Below are 19,502 nucleotides of genomic sequence, written 5' to 3' on the forward strand. Positions count from 1 at the left end.
GGTTTGTTGTGCCTGCATGATAGATCAATTCAAGAGGCCGTTTTTGTTGGCTGTACAAAATCCATGCCAGCAAGCTTCCTGCCCTCATCACCTGTCAATAAACCAGGTAACTGCTCAATATAGAAACAGCATGTTAGAGTTGTAGCAGTGGCAGTTTCTTGAATTATAGTACATAGTAATACATAGTAGCCTATAGTAATTATAAAGAAGCTTTATTGTTGTTGTTAGTCATTTAAACAAGTACTGTAATGTTTTATGTCATAGATTTCGATAAAGTCTTAGAACCAAATTATTTTAAAATAGATCTAACTTATCCTCTATGCCAGGAGTTTTGCTTCTTGGAGATGCTTATAGCATGAGTCTGCTTCAGAATATTCTGGATCTCAGTGACAACACGGCCTTGTTGCAGGTTAAACGCCTAGGGGTTTATTCAAATGAATAGAATTAATACATATTTAAACATTTGTTATTTTCAGAACTGAAGATATGCTCTAGTGCACTTCTGTTAGAGTCAGTGATGAAATGCTTTGTAATGAGAATACGTGAAAACGCTATTATTTGATCCCTTCCATAGGCTAAACAGAAATTCCATTTGGAGCTGGATGTTCTCGCACAGGCGCTGTATGAGTTGTAGACAGTAGGTATCTGCTTCTGGCTTTTGGAATTAAAACAGAGTTAATACAAGGTAATATTTTCAAAATCTTGTGTTAAAGGGTGATTGGGAAAACTTTCACTAGAGGGAACTCTCTACCACAAGCCAAACGTTCATCATCAGAGACTGGCCTCTAATGTAATGGACCGCTGTACACTGAATAGAACCATTAAAGCCATAAACACTTGCAGATCATGTTAATATACATTGTCAGACCATTTGAATCATTACAAATGATCATGTTAAATATTAGATCTTAGAAGAGCCTGCTTGTGTTATTTTCAATTGGGAGGGGAGTGTGTCTCTGGAGCAGTTGGACTGCTTTCTATGTAGGTTCAGACTTCATCAGACATGTAGTTCTAAATCTACATAATTATTGTCTGCATACTACATCTAACATCTATGTCGAACACCAGGCTGAACCCCCGCCCCATGACACTGATTGGTCACTTCTTTGGCGTTGTATTGTACGCGGTGTACTTAAAAGTCAAGGCAAAGGTAAGACAGGACAAAGCAGGAGTGCTGCTGAGGAGCATGGGAATTCTTTATCATGCATGTGCGGTCATATTCCCTCTCATATTTTTTGAATTTAAATACCTCTTTTATGGATTTTTTTAGGCCTTTGAAGTAGTTAACTAATTGCCTATTTGTATCATACATCACAAGACCAAAAATGTGTATACTTTTTACTAAAACTGTACTGTATATGCATTTCAGATTTTTGATTAGCTTTTACAGAATCCACATAAGTTTCTTTTAAGTTTGGTTTCCATGATGGTGGAATTATGGTTTTAGTGGCCTGAAGATTGTAACAAATTCTGCCCTACAAAACGCTGTAACATTTTGTGAAAAATGGGTCTCTTAGACTATGATCTGTGCTGACAAAGGGGTCAGAGAAAATTTAATGTGAAAATGAATATTCAATCAATCTTTGAGGAAAATAAAGCATATTCAGTGGTCGCATATTTACTGGTTTTGGCCTTTGTAGGGAAGCATTGTTTATCCAGTTTTCAAAGTTCTCCAAGATTAAAGGAATAGTACAGTTTGATGAAAATTTACTCACCCTCTGCCATCCAAGACAGTTTGTTACTTCATCAGAACAGATTTGGAGAAATCTAGCATTACATCACTAGCTAACCAATAGATTATCTGCAGTGAATGGGTGCCGTCAGAATGAGAGAACAAACAGCTGATAAAAACATCACAAAAATCCACAAGTAATGATGAACTTATGAAGTAAAAGGCTACATGTTTGTAAGAAACAAATCCATCATGAACACATCTTAGCTTTAAACCATCACTTCCATAATCTATAATAACAGTTCCTCCAATGAAAAAGTTCATCCCCTGTTGTCCTCTTAAATAAAAAAAAAATGGATTTGTTTCTTACAAACACGCAGCTTTATCAATAGTACAGCGATGCATGAAGCACTGCTCACACAAATCACTTTCAAATCAAGCAGCTGTCTATTGGTCAACACTGTGAATTCTCATGGATTCCTATTTAAAATAGATTTTGCATGTAGAATTTTGCAGTAAATGTGACCATACTTGAAGGCGAAAGTTTGCGGGCAAAGATGTTTATTGTCAATATTGCACAAAATGCACAAAAGCGCCACTCACACAGAGGTAATCTACAAGTCAAACATCTTTCTGTTTGTCAACATGGTGAATTTGAAAGAGCATTTGAAGCCTGATGCAAAATCTGCATATAAGAAATTCTCAATTGCATGGATTCCTATTGAAACTGGATTTTGCATGCAATTCAAATGAGACTGCACCTTTACTTTCTGAAGGTCCTTGGACACTGAGGCCCAAAATTTTTGTACGTGTTTTTCGTTTTTGTCATCCTTTCTTATCAAAATGCTTGCTATCGATGCGAAAACACCTAAAATTGGACCTGATCCGAATTTTTTTTATGACGGACGAAAATTTCGGAGGCAGTGTGTAAACGTGATCGACATAATGTGAGGTTGTATTTATTTTTTAACGTGTGAAAATTTTGGACAAGACTTTCGGACTCAGTGTGCAAAGACCTTAAGTCTTTCTCCTTCATGCATGCACACATAAAACCACCAAAACACCATTATTACATAGATATTATTGTGATTAATACATTGACACATAATCTGTCAGGGATCTTCAAGAGGATTAATGACATTTCTTTGAGCTTCAAATACTGGAAGACCAGGAATGTGCAGTTTGGCCCCAGAAGGGTGTCCGAGTCCTTCGGCTCCACGATCCCATAGCATGCAGAGAGCATCAGACCTTCACAGCAAGACGTCTGCTCTGACAACAGACGCGCACAGTCGGGTCAAATGTTTGGGCATGTTTTCAGCTGGCCACAATGGGAAACTGTCATCTCTTGGCTTAAACTTCAAGTCTGAACACTGCTAAAAGAGCCAATTTCCCATCAATTTTCACAGTTTTTTCAACAACTTCTGTGTCGATGTGCCTCTTTGTAAATGTTGCAGTAACAGGCGTTCTCATGATCGCTGACAGCAGTCATCCTTAAGCCCTGGAGACTGGCTCTGGTTGCACCAATCATTTCATCACCCTCGAACGCCCAGGTCACCTTATATACGGTTCCCAGGTTACCGTTGATAAGAATAGCCTGTCTCAAGAGACCGGCTACCTGACGAAAACTCCACGTTCACATTGGGTTAATGTCGTGTGCATATAGAAATGTATTTATTGGAACAAATTTACAAGGAAAGTAGCGCAAACCATATCACTGTCACACATAACAGCAATATGGGACGTAGTTATGTACACAGTACACTAATAAAGGTATAAATATATAATTGCTATATGTATTTATATATGTATATATACTCCTTCAGATGCCCCACCCACCAAAATGGCTTCCTAAAAGACAAACGAAGGACTTGCAGGAAAGCATACGGACATGAAAAGGGCACCACACGTGAATTTGCATGTTACTCCACATTTTTACAGCAACACGGTACTGAATATTACATTAAGTAGTGGCTTTTGAGTATATAGAGCCTGTGTGAGTGCACAGACACAGATAAATAACGGGGGTTTTGAGGTTAGATGCAATGCTACAGTTGAAGAAAGTAGTAGGACTGAAAACCCATTGTTTTATGACTCCTGGGAAGGTCTGGAGCTACATTTCTTTTGGAAAGTTCTACAATATTCTGGAAAATCCATTAGCGCCCTTCCTTATCCTCCAAACTAGAGGACCTCAGGCTGCAAATGGGTAAAGAAACTTTCATTGGGAAACCAGCGAAGAACACCCACCCATGCTGACCATTTCCAGAAATGAAGGACAGGGTACGCTGTATATCTGCTCTGCCTCTATCAGGGCTTCTTAGGAGCCAAGTGGAGGGTGTATAATCAGTTATGGGGGTCTAGTGATGTGGCCTTATAACCCCACTTTATTGTGTACCGAGTCCGGTGGGGGGGGGTTATTCAAAGGCCCATATTTCAATGTCCTGCACATAGAAGTCCTCCGTTTTCGAGAGCATTGGATTTCCAAAGGTCTTACATGAGTGAGTTCTGCCATGATAGAGGTCGCCATCCAACCACAGCCCAAATTCACCCCTAAAGTTACAAAATAAGAATGAATTCATTTACATACTATACAGTGGTGGCCAAAATTATTAGAACACTAGTATTTTCACGAGCTAAAAAATGGTTTATGTCAGTTATTTCTATCTTTTGCCGTGTCAGTAGGACATATCAGTTAACATTTCCAACCCTTCATTTTGACATTAATTGTAATAATCAAGTGAGATTTTTGTCTGACTGCAGCCAGTGCTGCACACAGAGATCTGATCTCATCATCATCCAGTCTGTCTGGAATGACATGAAGAAACAGAACAAACTGAGACAGACTCAATCCAGAAGAACTGTGGCAGCATCTCCATGATGCTTCAAGAAACCTACCTGCAAAGCTACAGTACTGTTAAAAGTTTTAGGCACTTGTGTAAAAATGCTGTAAAAAAATAATGTCATAAATAGATTTTCTTTATCAATTAACTTCTATTAACTAAATTAAATCAACATTTGGTGTGACCATCCTTTGCGTTTAAAGCAGCTTTTGCCCTCGGTGCACTTGCGAATAGTTTTTCAGGCAGCTTTGCAGGAAGGATTCTTGAAGCATCTTGGAGACGTTGCCAGGAGTTCTTCTGGATTTAGTCTGTCTCTGACTAAAACTGTTTAGTTTGATCTGTTTCCTCATGTCATTCCAGACAGACTGGATGATGATGAGATCAGATCTCTGTGTGCAGCACTGGCATGTGATAAATGAAATATGCCACATTTTTATCTTTACATACCCTCCACCGCCAAAAGCTAAGGAGTCCATATCTCCTTTGATGAAGAACATATTGTCACCACTCTACTGCTCCATCTAAGACATACATGTATACTTCATTAATTTATTCCCTACCTCAAATTCTGGACAGAATGTGAAAACGAATGTCTCTCCGGTGCCATAGAAGCCGTCACTGACTTTAAATGGCTCTGAAGCGAGAGCTCCAAACATCTGCAGAAAATAAGCCAAAGATTGTTTTGAATATTTGATTAACTTCATACTGTGAAAGCTATGCATTACAAGACTATGTAATTTTCACAGTCTACACATCAATTTTTCCAAAAACAATCTATGTAAAACCACACACTTCAGCTTAAACCCAGAAGCTTACGTTCATACCTGTCCATCACTGTCCTTGATCACCATGAGTACCGGGGAGTCCTGGGCCTGCATGGCGCGGTACAGGCTCTTGATGCTCATGCCATGTTTGGATGTGCTGAATGCCAGAGACCAGGGATAGCCAATCGTCCTGGGGGGGAGGTGCTTGGCCAGCTGAGGATTGGAGTTACAGGCCAGAAATGAGTAAAGAAAAGTCCTAAAAGATCAGGACAGCACAGAAAGGGCACATGGAAGCAACTTCAAGTAAATGTATAATAAAAAATAAAGGCCTCTGGGAGCCAATTATACAACAACTGAAATGCCACAGGTAGATGATGAAAATGCCACAAGAGTCCCATGAGAGCTAGCCAAAGGTTAAGGTGCATCAGAGTTAAACATGATAAGGTCAGCATATAGATATGGACCCAAAATCAAATATAACTTGCCTTTTCGATCTGATCAGGTTGCAGCAGGACACTGGGCTCATTCAGACTGGGCCTGAATGATTCGGGTTCTGGGTCACTCTTCACCATGTGTTTGGAGTTCACCTCTTCCTTGGTTGTGATCTGATTAAAAATAGAAAGAAAAAGAACTGATAAATAGGAACTCACTATTTCATTCTCCCAAAATTTCACAAACATTCTCTTACATTGAGAGCACAAAAATCTGGATAAATCTGTATATTTATGGTTAGATTACTTTAGAAAACTTTAAAATAGCACACTGTTTGTTCGTTCTATCTATCATTTGTTCCATTTATCCTTCATTCATTTGATCTATTCTTCATTTACTCACTCTTATCTTTCATGTTTGTTCATTCTATCCATCATTCATTCATTCTATCATTTGAAATATCAGTTGACTTTTTGATCATTCGTTTGTTCATTCGATCTGTCGTTCTTTCTATCTGTCCTTCATTCATTCTATCTATCGGTCGTTTATTTGTTCTCTTTTGTTTGACCTTTCGTTTGTTCGTTCTATCTATCATGTGTTCATTCATTCATTCTACCTGTAGTTCATTCAATATATCGTTCATTTGTTCTTTCTATCATTTGTTCGATCTCTCTATCATTTGTTCAGCCTATTGTTCGTTCTATCTATCGATTGTCTCCTTTATTTGTTCTATATATATCGGTGATGGTATTTATTACAATATAGTTACTGTCATTTCATAAAGTTATATTTTCAAGATAATTACCGGTATTTATGATTTTCATTTATACAACAGCTGAATAAAGTTAATATCGAGTAACTTACAATACACTATCTATCTATCTAGGCCTTTCTATCTATCTATCTATCTATCTATGCATCATCCAATCAAATGACTTTTTTAAGACTTGACTCCAGGTAACTGGCACCAGTCATATCAGGTAACATAATCTGAAATATGCCATGTAAACAGTACTCTCAATGTAAGAGAACATTTGCAAAATTCTGAAATGGTATCATGCCCTCCACAGAGGGCATCAAAAGCAGTACAGCTCAATATAGGAGAAAGTCAGACTACAGGACGTGAGGAGTGAAGCTTACAGAGACACACATTTATCAGCCAGACGAATCAGGCTTTAAATCTGGTAATGTGTGCTTCTACATCAGTACAACCCAACTGATGTAGACAGAGAAAGATGGATGGATGGAGCTCAGCGAGGTTTAGCTTGCAGGAAAATGTACCAGGGGGTCTTACTTCAGGAAGGCTTATCTCACAGGTTAAGGAATGAGAAGTATAACCGTAGTTAAGCACGGGAATAAAGGTTAGCAGGAAAACGGGGTAGTTTGCCAACAGCAATGCAAACCAAGGCAAATATCCAAGGATCACATGTCAAGAATTTACAATCCACAAACATCAGATTTGGAGCTGATATTTATGTTTTGTTTTTTTTATGTATATTTACAAAAATATATTCAGTAAAGCCTCAAACTCTTGGATGTTTGCACTGTTTTCATGTTTGCAGGGAATAGGGTTAGTGAGACCTCATCAACACACTTTCAGGATTGGTTTTTCCTTTAAAGTCAACATGAAATGACATTCACAAGCATTTTACTAAGATAATGTGATGTATGTCAGACTAAAACATGATATTCAACAAGAAATAATGCGTGCAAGTTTGAGACAAGCATTAAATGAGTGCAATAACTATTAGACTGCAGTACCTACAACATTTACCTTCTAACAACGCCTACATAGTTAACATTAACCCTTACTGCCTTGTTAACATCAGGCTTTTATTATTTTTAGAATACAAAAATATATAACCATAAATAACAATTAATAAAAACAGCAGGCAATAAAAACTAAATGATTAAAATATATACATTATTATAATATACTTATTTTTAGTATAAATTAAATTATTACAAAATTACATTTTAATTTTAAACAATTCATTGAAATATGCCGCTGTCAATGTGGAATGATTCATTAACACAACAGCAGTGCACACAATAAAAGCTAAATTACTAAAATATATAATTATTACAATAATATACTAACATAATATAATATAATACAAAAAAATATAACAATAAATTACAAAATTTTACATTCTGATTAAAGATTACAAAAACAAAAAGTGAAGATTCAGGCAGTGAATAATAATATACTTCAATAATAATAGGCTATAATATAATATAACAAAAATATTACATTTTGATTAATAAAAAGGTAAAAAAAATAACATGCAGTGAAGAATCAGGCACAGTAAGACAGGTAAGTGTATTAATAAAGCAAATAGGGATAAATGTAATGTCATGTTGACTTTAAGAGTGTGATGATTGCTGTCTGAAGAGTAAGTCAGAACAAGCACTGCAGTCAAATGCAACTACTTTTAGATACTTGATCAAACCCTTCTGGAAAGGTCTCTGGGGGACAGCATGAGACTAACTACTATGATATTTGCTTAATTTATTGCTTCCTCTTATTCAAGCCATCTAAAACCCCTTCTGTCATCCAGATGGAAATGCCAGTTGACAGATATCCAGTTTCAGTATTATTGCAGAAATTCTATCAGCCTTTAAGTGTCATTTCATATAAAAACGGCTGTATCTCAACTCAGGGCCAGTTTTATTATTCCACACTCCACATAAAGACCAGTGCAATCTGCTGATCAAGGGGAACAAATGCTGTAATACAGCCATTATGCATTCTGATGTAGATCAAACAGTAGAAGAGTATTTTTTAATTCAATTTGTGAAACCCAATCAGATTTGGGTTGATTTTCATACAGTATCCTAATTGTTGCGTTTAATGTTGAAGTGATCAGCAGACATGCTGTGGCCTTTGTGATGGTTCGGTGTGGAGCTGAGCGTGTGGCACCTGAAGACGTTTGCAGAGCGAGCGCAGGTCCTCACTGTTTAGCGCATCTATCCGCCGGTAGTACTCAGTCACAGAAACTACCTAATGCACAGACAGAATAGTGGTGTTGCATGAGAATCTGCCTGACATCCGAAAATTGATATGTGAAGGGAGAGAAGTTATCTGGTATGTTCCTCTGCAGCTTAAACTCACAAACTTGGAGATGGAGGAAGGGACATGTTAGTAAGTTCAAGCCATTTACTTGTTTTGCACAACTTAAATGAGAAGACCAAAATAAAAACTGCAGTAAATAAGAACTAAATGACTGGCGAAAGCACTTTAAATACCACTTGACCCGTGTGTTTCCAGCTGCATCAGAACTGCAGTCAGACTCAGGCTGGGTCTCATGTGCCATGAATCAGCTTAATCTAACAGGATTCACCTGACGAGATCAAACAGCACTGTCTCAAAGACGGATCACACGTCTTCTGCAACAACTTCCCCAGACCAGCCGCTCAGCAGCATGTCACGTCTCCAAACAACACAAAACAGCGTTTTCAAAGCTGAAGCACTGAACAGTTGTAGCTATGGCTGTCTGCCCACACAATATCTAAATCAAAGAATAATGAAGTTATCAATGTTTTTGAGTCTCCATTTATTTGATCATAAAACAGTAAGTCAAGAGTCAAGTCAAGAACAGTAATTTGAGATTGTAATAAAATTTCACAATTACTGTTTTTATATATTTATGATGAAATACATACATAAATATACACTATAAAAATGTCATAAATTAGCATTTCTTATATTAAGCAGATGTGCAAAAGAAAAAAAAACAGGTTAATTTGATGAGCTGCAAACATGTTGTCATTACTTGTATATTTTTTCATCTAATATTTTTACTATAATCTATATTATAGGCATGTATAACAAATAAAGAAAAAAGGTCTCTCTCTATACCGTGTATATATAGGCCTATATATATATATATATATATATATATATATATATATGTAAATTACAAAATATTAGGCTACATTTTAAATAATAGCACAAAAAATATGCAGCTGTCAATGTGAATTGACTATTTACACAACAGCAGTGCAACATCAGAAATGATCTACAATCTATAACCACACATTTTTTTCCTGTAACTGAATATTTTGATAAATAGATACGTGGTGATGAAAAACACATTATCCAGAACGCCTTGCTCCTCTTACTTATAGAGTTAATTTGCTTATGCTCACATATCCAAAAGCCCATCCCTAGTAATGCCATTGGATTTAACTCCCAAAATCAGAAAGCATGCTTTATACTGTATATAGGTCAAAGACAAAAAAGGGTTTAAGCATAAAAACAATAAGTGTTACATTTCTAAAATGTGCCACTATTTATTTGCCCATTTGTAAGAATGTTTTACTAATTTGAAACAAAATAAAATGTAATATGCTCCCTTATTCTTTTACATATTTTAATATGTATACTCCAGAATAAGCATATTGTTTGAATTTTGACATAAATAATGTGTTACACTGAATGACAATGTAACATTATTTCAACCAAATTTTGACATTTTTATCCTCCAAAAACTTATTTGAAACCTTAAAAGTAGACACTTTACTTACATTTAATGTGCTTTCTATGGACATAAAATCACTTTTGTAAATTTCTTTTGATGCGGACATCTTAACGTCTTTGACCCATATGCAATCTATTCCTACACTAGTAATGCTCTTAACATGCACTTGCAGCTTTCACCAAAAAACAACCAAGCACAGTTTTCTTTGAAGAGCTTTTTATGACGGAGGCGGCATTTTGACTAATAATCGCGACAGGAGAAAAATAAACGCAATCGTGCGGTGCTGCTCAAAGACGAAATTAGAAAGTCCGTCTTGCCTTTTACAACGTTTCGCGCCATAAGAGCGGGTGCGTTTCGTGTCGAGTTAAAAATACACTTGCGTTCAAAACAGCTAGACGCAGCAGCGCAGTGGGAACCATGCGTTCAGTTTCATTTCATTTCCACCCGTTTAACTGTTTAAACATAATAAAGCAAAACTTTTAATAAGGGAACATTCCGAGGCGTTGTTTTCCATGTGGAAAAACTACCGACGAGGTTGAGGCTGTTGCGTTTTGAGAAATTGATCGTAAAACCAGAGCTGCGTTATGCACGTGAGGAAATACTATACTTACTACACAGTATGCAACTGCATACTTAATAAAAGTATGCTAGGCTACTGCAAAAACATGTGTCTGCAGACTTCACCATCATGTCTAAATTACAGCAATTTTCAAGCCTAGAAAGCAACAGCTGCTTGCATGCATAACCACACTATTCAGTGTGCATGTCAAGTGCACTCAAGCACAAGTAGCTCAGCCACACACAAACATTACAACCACAGGGAATGTGTTTTTTTTTTACCAGGCCAAAGCTGTATTTGGGCGTCAGCTGACATCCCTCCTTAATTCTTCTGGAGAAAAACATCACTTCTGCAGAAGGCCCCGAGATATGCAGGTGTATATCCGATATTAAGTATCCACGTGGACCCACGGAGGTACAGACACTCTTAGAAGTGAACTAGAGGCTTTGCGCTGTTTATATCCCAGACGGACCAATGGGATGGCAGGCCAACAGAAAAGCATGAACTCATGTGGCCTTCCCTCTGGCCAGCCCAGATAAGAGGCTGCACAGGGCTTGAGTCATATTTGATAAAAAGTCAAATAGCTATCTAGAAGATGTTATAAATAAACATGCACATTTATATAGCCTAGAAAGTATCCTCTTGAGATCCAGCAAAATAAAAATAAAATAATAACAATAATAAAAATAATAAACAAACTTTTTTTTTTTTAACATAAGATAAATAGGTACAAAAAAATGTTTGAGTCATATTTTAAAAGACGACAAATCTGGAAGATATTTTAAATAAAAATGTACATTTATGCAACCTAGAAAATATTCCTCTGAAAGTCAGCAAAATAATAAAATAAACATATATAACAATAAATAAAATAAACAAAGGGAAAGGTTAAAATACCAATATAAATGTTAAAAATAAAAAGACCCAAGAAAGCAAGCAAAAAAATAGGTTTTGCATTTTTTAAATGACATATTTTACACTTTTTCGCACATATGAAATGTATTGTTAATGATAAAAAATGATATTAATATTTTATCTTAACAGTATTTTGTAATTATATAGCATTACTATTGTAATATCTTGGTCACTGGTGTCTTCTACCAGGACCTAAATGTAGACAAATAGACAAAAATTAATTGCTGGATCTCAAGAAGATCTAATTATTGGTCAATTAACTATCATAATTTCTTTATCTTCTTCATTGAGTGTTTACAGTAATTATCCTTGACTATAAAACAATAAAAAGCATAATCTACATTTATCAGTCAGACAGTCTTGCTCACTGGAGTCCGTAAGTGGTTTAAGAGGGATGATGAAATGATTGTGTCCATTTGCAGATGTACACAGTAACAGCCAAGTCAAACACGCATTACAATGAAAGGACATTACATACCAGTTCATCACATCCTTTGAAGGGAAAAGATGTCATTATGAAAATAAGACACTGCAACAAGACATTACATGGACATTGACAATGGCTGGCAACAGGAACAAGCATGCATTCATACTTAAATGTTAGTATGTGTGCATAAACATGGTTGAAACTGCTGACGAGGATATGAACTCTGAAAGAAACAGACAAACACACACACACACACACACACACACACACTCCAGTGCTGCTGTGAATAACAGGCTCGTGTTCAGGAGAGAACATAAACATCATGTAAGCATATTCATGATCACATGACAACACAATCGCAACAAAGACGTCAGCATCAAAGCAACGCAACATTTCAATAAAAAACATGCCTGAATTAACATAAGTATTACTATTTATGACAATCAAATAAACACACACATTACAAATCATTAAAATAGTCAATTATATTTAAACCTCATCTAATGCATAATATATACTGTATATTCTAGGCTTTGCATTTAGTTTTTAGGCTTAAATTATATTTTTGGCTATCAGGTTAAGACTTATCTTACAGCAGTTGTTCATACCTCCCAGTCCTTGAATGTGATATCAGGTACTGGTTTGTCGTGCTCCCCGCTTTCAGCGTCCTGGTTCTTTTTAACCACTACAAACCCAGGCTCCCGTGTCAGTCCAACCAACCCTTCTCCATACACATCAGGGGTCCACTGGACAAAGAACGCATACAGGTGGTCTGACCTACAGGAAACACACACACACACACACACACACACACATGGTTCACTCTTAAGAAATAACACAAGACCAGACCAAACGGGACCTCCTCAAGGCCAGTTCTTCATTCACGTTGGCATCCTACTACTTTCTAATGAGATGTTTCTAGTTGTCCATTAAATACTGTGCATCAATTTCAATAAAAAAAAAACAAAACAGATTTATGGTAATTAAAAATTCTTTAATATGTTTTGCTTTGTTATGCTTTTTTTGTTATGCTGATTTACTGTAATGAAAAATACTTTGAAAAATATGTGCACTAATTAATGTCACTGGTCGTATTCTGCATAATTCATCAGTCTTATGGGTCTCATACTTTTAACCAATGAAATTCCTTAATTTTTGATGACTGGAATTACTAGATAAGGATTTTTAAAGTTGGTTTTTAATTGATTTAATTTTTAATTGCTATTTAATTATTTCCATAACTTTTCCAGGTCTGGATATCATAATTTTAATTTTATCATGAATTTTTAAATTTTACATTTTAATTTTCAAACTCCCTGATGTTTCCAGGTTTTCCATAAATTCCACCTCTAAATAAATAAAAAAATCCATTAAAATCTGTATAATTAATTAAAATCCTGTTGGACAAAATGTCTTTTTTTTTTTTTCTACTAAATATCCTGTTGCTTTGAGTAGGTTTCATATTATGGAATTTAAATGCTTTGCAAATTGTATCATTTAGGTTTATCTAAATTATAATAAAATAAAGTTAATTTGTAAACAGGGTTCCTGTAATCAAGATAATAATAATAATAATACATAAACAAACAAACAAACAAATAATAAAACCATTTATGGAAAAGTCAAAGACACTTCTATACTATGTCTACAGTCAATGTAAATTTTTATTGCTTTTGATTTCATTGGTCAGAAAGTGTAAGAACCATAACTTATGGCATACATTATAATACTAATTTATTTGTATAAAAATTGCATACTTAAAATAGGCTCCAGGTCTATACTGACTGTCTATATCTAAATCAACCACAATGCATGTCCGTAGTCTGATATACCACTTTCCTAGATTGCTCTGTTCAATTTATAATGGTCTATGTCAACAGCATCGTATAGGTGATTACAGCATGTTGACAGTGATGAAACCTTGCCCTGTAGTCTTGCTGGTAAACAGCACTGATGTTGAGAGATCATTTACAAAGATCTACAACCATAAACACACACACATATAGACAGGCACAAGCTAGGATGCACATATACACACACGATGACCTGGTCATGGAGAGATTTGGATGCGATCCAGGCGACTCCTGGGGACATGAGGCACAGCTTACAGGCTATGAGAAGTACGCACGTAGGCGAGCACCAGCTAACATTGATGTTCCTTTGCAGTTCAGAAATGACAAAATGGACCATTGTCAATGCTCATAAGGATCATGCGACTGGCCACCAAACTGGGTCAGACAACAGTAGAGCAGTTATCTGTGCTGCCCTTGCCATAGCCACATCTTTGATACATAATGACACTTCTTTTGCATGGATGCCACTCTGACACGAATGCAGACTCGGTTTGTGTGAGCTTAATAGGTCCAGATGGAGGACACAAACCATTTGTGAACTACTGATCTCTCAAATACACACTTAAAATCAGGAATACAAAACAAGTTACTGTATGTAAACATCATAACTCAATGAACGGATGTGTCAGCAGACTAAACAGAAGTCAAAGGGTGAAATTGTGCTTTTTTACAGTCTGCAGTTCAAAGTGATTTTTCAGATGCCTTATTATTTTAAATGATCTGTCATGTTCATAAATAATGGAATCACATTACAGACTCATCTGTTAGAGATAATGCTGTTTTAGATAATTACGTTGATTTATGGCTCCAGGGAAAGCTGAAAAATACATTGATCCATGCATAATTCAGTTTGGAGATGAAAACGCACATATGGAGCATGCAAATCTCTCTTAATCTGACTGTGGCTGAATAGCTGTATTATACAGAAGTAACAGATTCTGTGACGGATTACATAAGGTTTTGTTTTTAGGTCAGGTAATTAGTCACAGTCATTTCTAGTGGCACCAGATTGATCTCGTTCCAAATAGAGACTAAGGATTGGCATAGGATAACCTAGCAGATTTATGTAGGTTAATGCTTAGACAAACATTTTTTGAGCCCAAACTAACCCTCAATACACACCTGCTGTACTCTTAAAAGAGTCATATAATGAGAAATCAAATTATCCTTGATATACAGTTGTGCTGTGGAAACACTTTAACAAACTAGAGCTCCCTGCCCGGGCCACAAAGACCATTTATTGAAACCCCAGCTGCAAAAATTGCTTGCTCATGTTTGACGTCACATATATACAGCTTAGCCAATCATAAAAGAGGTCAGTTACATAGGGGTCTTACAAATAAAACAGCAAAAACAAACAATTTAATTATTAGTATCAGAGACAGCATGAAAAAATATGAATGCAAAGCTAAAAAAAAATTAAAAACTAAATATAAAAATAATAAAAAATAAAAATTTATTCATACATTTTTTAAATGCTTTTATTTAAAAAAATTACACTTTTTTTTAAAAGTTTAGGGTTGGTAAATTTAACATTTTTTAAATTGTTTTTGAAAGTGTCGTATGCTCACCAATGCTGCATTTATTTGATAAAAAAAAAATCTTTACAAGTTAATAATATTGTGAAATATTATTACAATTTAAAATAACATCTTTCTATTTGAATACGTTCAAATGTAATTTATTCCCGTGATGCGAAGCTGAATTTTCAGCATCATTACTCCAGTCTTCAGTGTCACATGATCCTTCAGAAATCATTCACATATGCTGATTTTCTGTGCAAGAAACATTTATTATTATCCATGTTGAAAAGAGTTGTGCTGCTTAATATTTTTGTAGAAGCGGTGACACTTTTTTTCAGGATTCTTGATGAATAGAAAGTTCAAAAGAGCAGCATTTCTTTAAAACAGAATCTTTTGTAACATTATAAATGTCTTTACTGTAACTTTTGATCAATATAATGAATACTTGCTGAATAAAAAGTATCAATCTCTTAAAAAAAAAAAATCAACTGAAACCAAACTTTTGAACAGTAGTGTAAAAAATACATACATTATTATATATTTAATATAAATAGGAATTTCTAGCAGAGAAACTACTTTTGTAATTCTTAAACCTTTTAGATCAAACCATGTTCAGTGTTGTCAAGTTAATACATCTATAAACGGCATCATTTTATGTATCATGATACATCATTTATGTCCAGAGAACAAACACACTGTGCCAAATATATTTGTTCAAATCCCTAACCTTTAGCATAGTCTATAATCTAGGCAAGAATCACTAATAAAGTAAAAATTCACTACACTGCGAATCTCAAGGTAAAGAACATACTACACCTGGGTCTGGAGCAGTGGATCAGTAAACAATTCCATTTTAGAAGTACAGGAAGCTGACATTTAAAGTGGAGTTCAGCCAAACTGGGAATAGCACTGACCTCTCAGAAGGAACAACGAACCAGTACTCGTGCTTCCTGTCTCTTTGGGCGTACTGCTGCATGGAGGCGCTGGCATGGGACACAAAAGTCTTCCGCATGGCCCTGCCAACCCGCAGGCACAGGAACTTGTGCGACTTGGACTTCTGCTTGCCTTTGGGCCCCGGCACAACTGGGACAGGAAACAAACAGTACAAAGCACCTGTTTTTCACAGTTATCTCAGCATGCTAAATTAAAACCTGAATCTTGCATTCTATTTTTACTAATCTATATTTGAGTATATTTATGGATGCTGGATGCAACACATAAGCTGTCATATTGAATGAGCTGATGCTGTTAGTGTGCTGCAGAGAAATACATAAACGGAGCAAATTAAATCTGTGGATCTACAGCCAATCCAGCATGACTAACTGAAAATGTATCTTTCAGTTTATTTTTAGGGCCTCATCCTTATTAGACTGCAGCAGTGATACAACAGGATCATATGTAGGCTGACACCTCAATATATTTGTACGTTCTGCTATGTCATCAAGGATTGGATATCTTTTATATAAGCAATACCCTTGGGAAAGATAAATACAATGAGAAATAAGCTTAAAGTCAACATGAAACATATTCACAACCCATTTTACTTGCATTTTTTATTTACAGTTTAGAGTGAAATGGCATATTATAAAGCAAAAGTAGGATGCCGGGACCCATATATATATATATACAGTATATATATATAACATTCTTTTGGCACCAATTTTAGTAAGAATTAGAACGTGTCACAATATTACTACTTTTACTGTAAAATGTATATATTAAATGTTAATTGTTAAATGCACTTTTTTTCTATTAGTTCACATTCTCTTCCCCAAAAAGTTATTCTGTCATCAAAACATGCACGTGTATGAATGCATATACACTAGTCAACATTTGAAGCGGATCGAAACCTTTCATCAAAGTTGTCCTAAAACCTAAAAGCGTTCTTGATGAACTTTTTGGATCCACTTCAAATGTTGACTACTGTATATATGCATCCCTAAAAATATACACTTTTTTTTTTGATGACAGAATGCAAAGAACTTTTTGGGGAGAATAATGTGAACTAATGAATCCAGGGCAATAAGCTTGTAAACAAAGTAAAAAGGGTCTAATTTAATTTTGTGTTGACGTTAACAAGTGTGCTAACCTTCCTCTGTACTCTGTCCCTCATCTGCTCCAATCTCATTAGCTGGTGTGAAGTCATTGGACATCCCTTGCTCTCCTTCCTTCATTTCACTGGTTGATTGTATAGTCTGAGCTTCCATGCTCTTCTGTGTCTCATGGGCTTTTGCAAAATCCTCAACAGCCACAGTGTCCGAACAAAGCGACTCGGATGTGGTGCGTGATTTGGCCTCATCCGCAGGCTGGTCCCTCGTTACGTTCTTCAAAACGTTCTCAGACACAACCTCACTGGATAAATCTGTAGTATTCAGACTCTGCTCGATACCACTATCCCTCCATTCTCTTTCCTCAGTTTCTGCATTTTGTACAGCTTCTTTTACATCCTTTTTGTCAACCATTGAGGGTTCTTCGGTGGCTGTGGCGGCCTGGTTGATGGTTTGCACTGATTCAGAAGACGCACCGGAGGACTTTATCTGCTGCAGCTCATCAGAAGATGTTGCGAGGGCATCATCACGGACTGGAGAAAGTTCTGACTCTGTAAAAACATCTTCGGACAGAGATGCTTCTGTGCTACGAGGGGCCGTACTGGCACTGTCGTTGCCCGTCTCACGGATTCGGTGTGCTGCATCGGCTGCGTTGAGACGAGGCGCCCTCTTGAGATGGCTCACCTCAGTTACAGAAGGCTCTAGCTCCAGATCTCTGGGTTGACAAAAAAATGAATATGAATGGTGTCATTTAAAAAGTCATGCATTTCCAGTGTTAAGATGTTCGAACCAAACAGTTTCTGGTTCGCATTGACTTATTTAGTATTTATTTTTCATACTATGGAAGTCAATGGGGACTATCAACTGTTTGGTTACCAAAATTCTTCAAAATATTCTATTTTTTTTGGTTGAGACCAGCTTTAGGGTGAGCAAATGGCAAATTTCATTTTTGGTTGAACTATCCCTTAGGCCATCAAGCAACTTACGGTGGCACAAGCTCTCGGACCCTGATGTCGGTGATTTCCCTGCACATGGCTGCAGACTGCACCTCCTCCAGCGGGCACATGATCCCGTACTCCTCACATCCTCGCTCCTGCACCAGCCGGTCTGACTTATGAGGGTCAAACATGATGTTGTTTGGGGTGACCAAAAGAACACCACTGACTATACCCTGAAAGACAGAGAACAGAAGAGGAAGATGGCAATTAAACATCAATGGACCATTATACAATACTCTTCTATGGCCAGATTTGATTGTCAGAGCAAAGACGGAACATATTGCTCTTGTTATTGCACATTGATTATTCTGGCCACAAAACGCCCACTTAGGCATGAAGAGAGCGACATGAAATAAAACCAGCCAAGCTTTTGGTTTTGTTTTTCTTGTGTTGTTTGGTGGAAAATCTAAAATCAGTGATACTAAAATAAAAGATCAGCATAGAATTGTGGTCTATAGGAGAAAATGCTCAGAAAATACAGTAAAAAAAAAAAAAATAGTGAAAATGTGTTTAGACTTTGTAGTCATAATTTTTATCCATCCAAATGTAACAAGTACCATATAATCCACAAACAATTCTGAAAATAAAGTGAAATATCTACATTTAATCATTTAGCAACATTATTAACTTTAGTTAATTTTGAAATTTGCAGAACACAATGCCAAGCTAGAGCAGAAATGAACAATATTTGAATATAATACACATAATAACTATAATGGATAAACAAACTAGAAATGTGTGTGTGTGTGTGTATGTATGTATATATGCATATATATATATATATATACATATACACAGTGCTTTGCGAAAGTATTCATACCCCTTCATTTTTTTGTTGCTGCCTTATGTTAAATTGCTTTAAATTACTTTTTCCCCCACATTATTCTACACTCCATACACCACAATGGCAAAGCAAAAAAAAACAGGTTTTTAACATCTTTGCAAATTTATTAAAAATAAAAAACTAAAATGATTCCATTGCATAAGTAT

The 19,502-nt window shown here is 36.0% G+C and overlaps 1 protein-coding gene and 1 pseudogene across 1 annotated transcript in view; one reads left to right on the forward strand and one right to left on the reverse strand.

Moving 5' to 3' along the window:
• LOC107693251 (squalene monooxygenase-like) overlaps positions 1-603 on the forward strand; it is a 3,579-nt pseudogene extending 2,976 nt beyond the window's left edge.
• A 3,193-nt stretch (positions 604-3,796) lies between these two features.
• LOC107693303 (oxidation resistance protein 1-like) overlaps positions 3,797-19,502 on the reverse strand; it is a 52,206-nt gene continuing 36,500 nt past the window's right edge. The window contains 9 exon segments of the mRNA XM_016492624.1: positions 3,797-4,219; positions 4,957-5,165; positions 5,334-5,486; positions 5,759-5,878; positions 8,629-8,709; positions 12,699-12,867; positions 16,381-16,549; positions 17,556-18,229; positions 18,501-18,685. Of these exon segments, the coding sequence (XP_016348110.1) occupies positions 4,084-4,219; positions 4,957-5,165; positions 5,334-5,486; positions 5,759-5,878; positions 8,629-8,709; positions 12,699-12,867; positions 16,381-16,549; positions 17,556-18,229; positions 18,501-18,685 (1,896 nt within the window). The 3' untranslated portion in view covers positions 3,797-4,083.

This window comes from Sinocyclocheilus anshuiensis, unplaced genomic scaffold, assembly GCF_001515605.1.
Source record: "Sinocyclocheilus anshuiensis isolate Anshui unplaced genomic scaffold, SAMN03320099.WGS_v1.1 scaffold566, whole genome shotgun sequence".
NCBI classification, from domain to species: Eukaryota; Metazoa; Chordata; class Actinopteri; order Cypriniformes; family Cyprinidae; genus Sinocyclocheilus; species Sinocyclocheilus anshuiensis.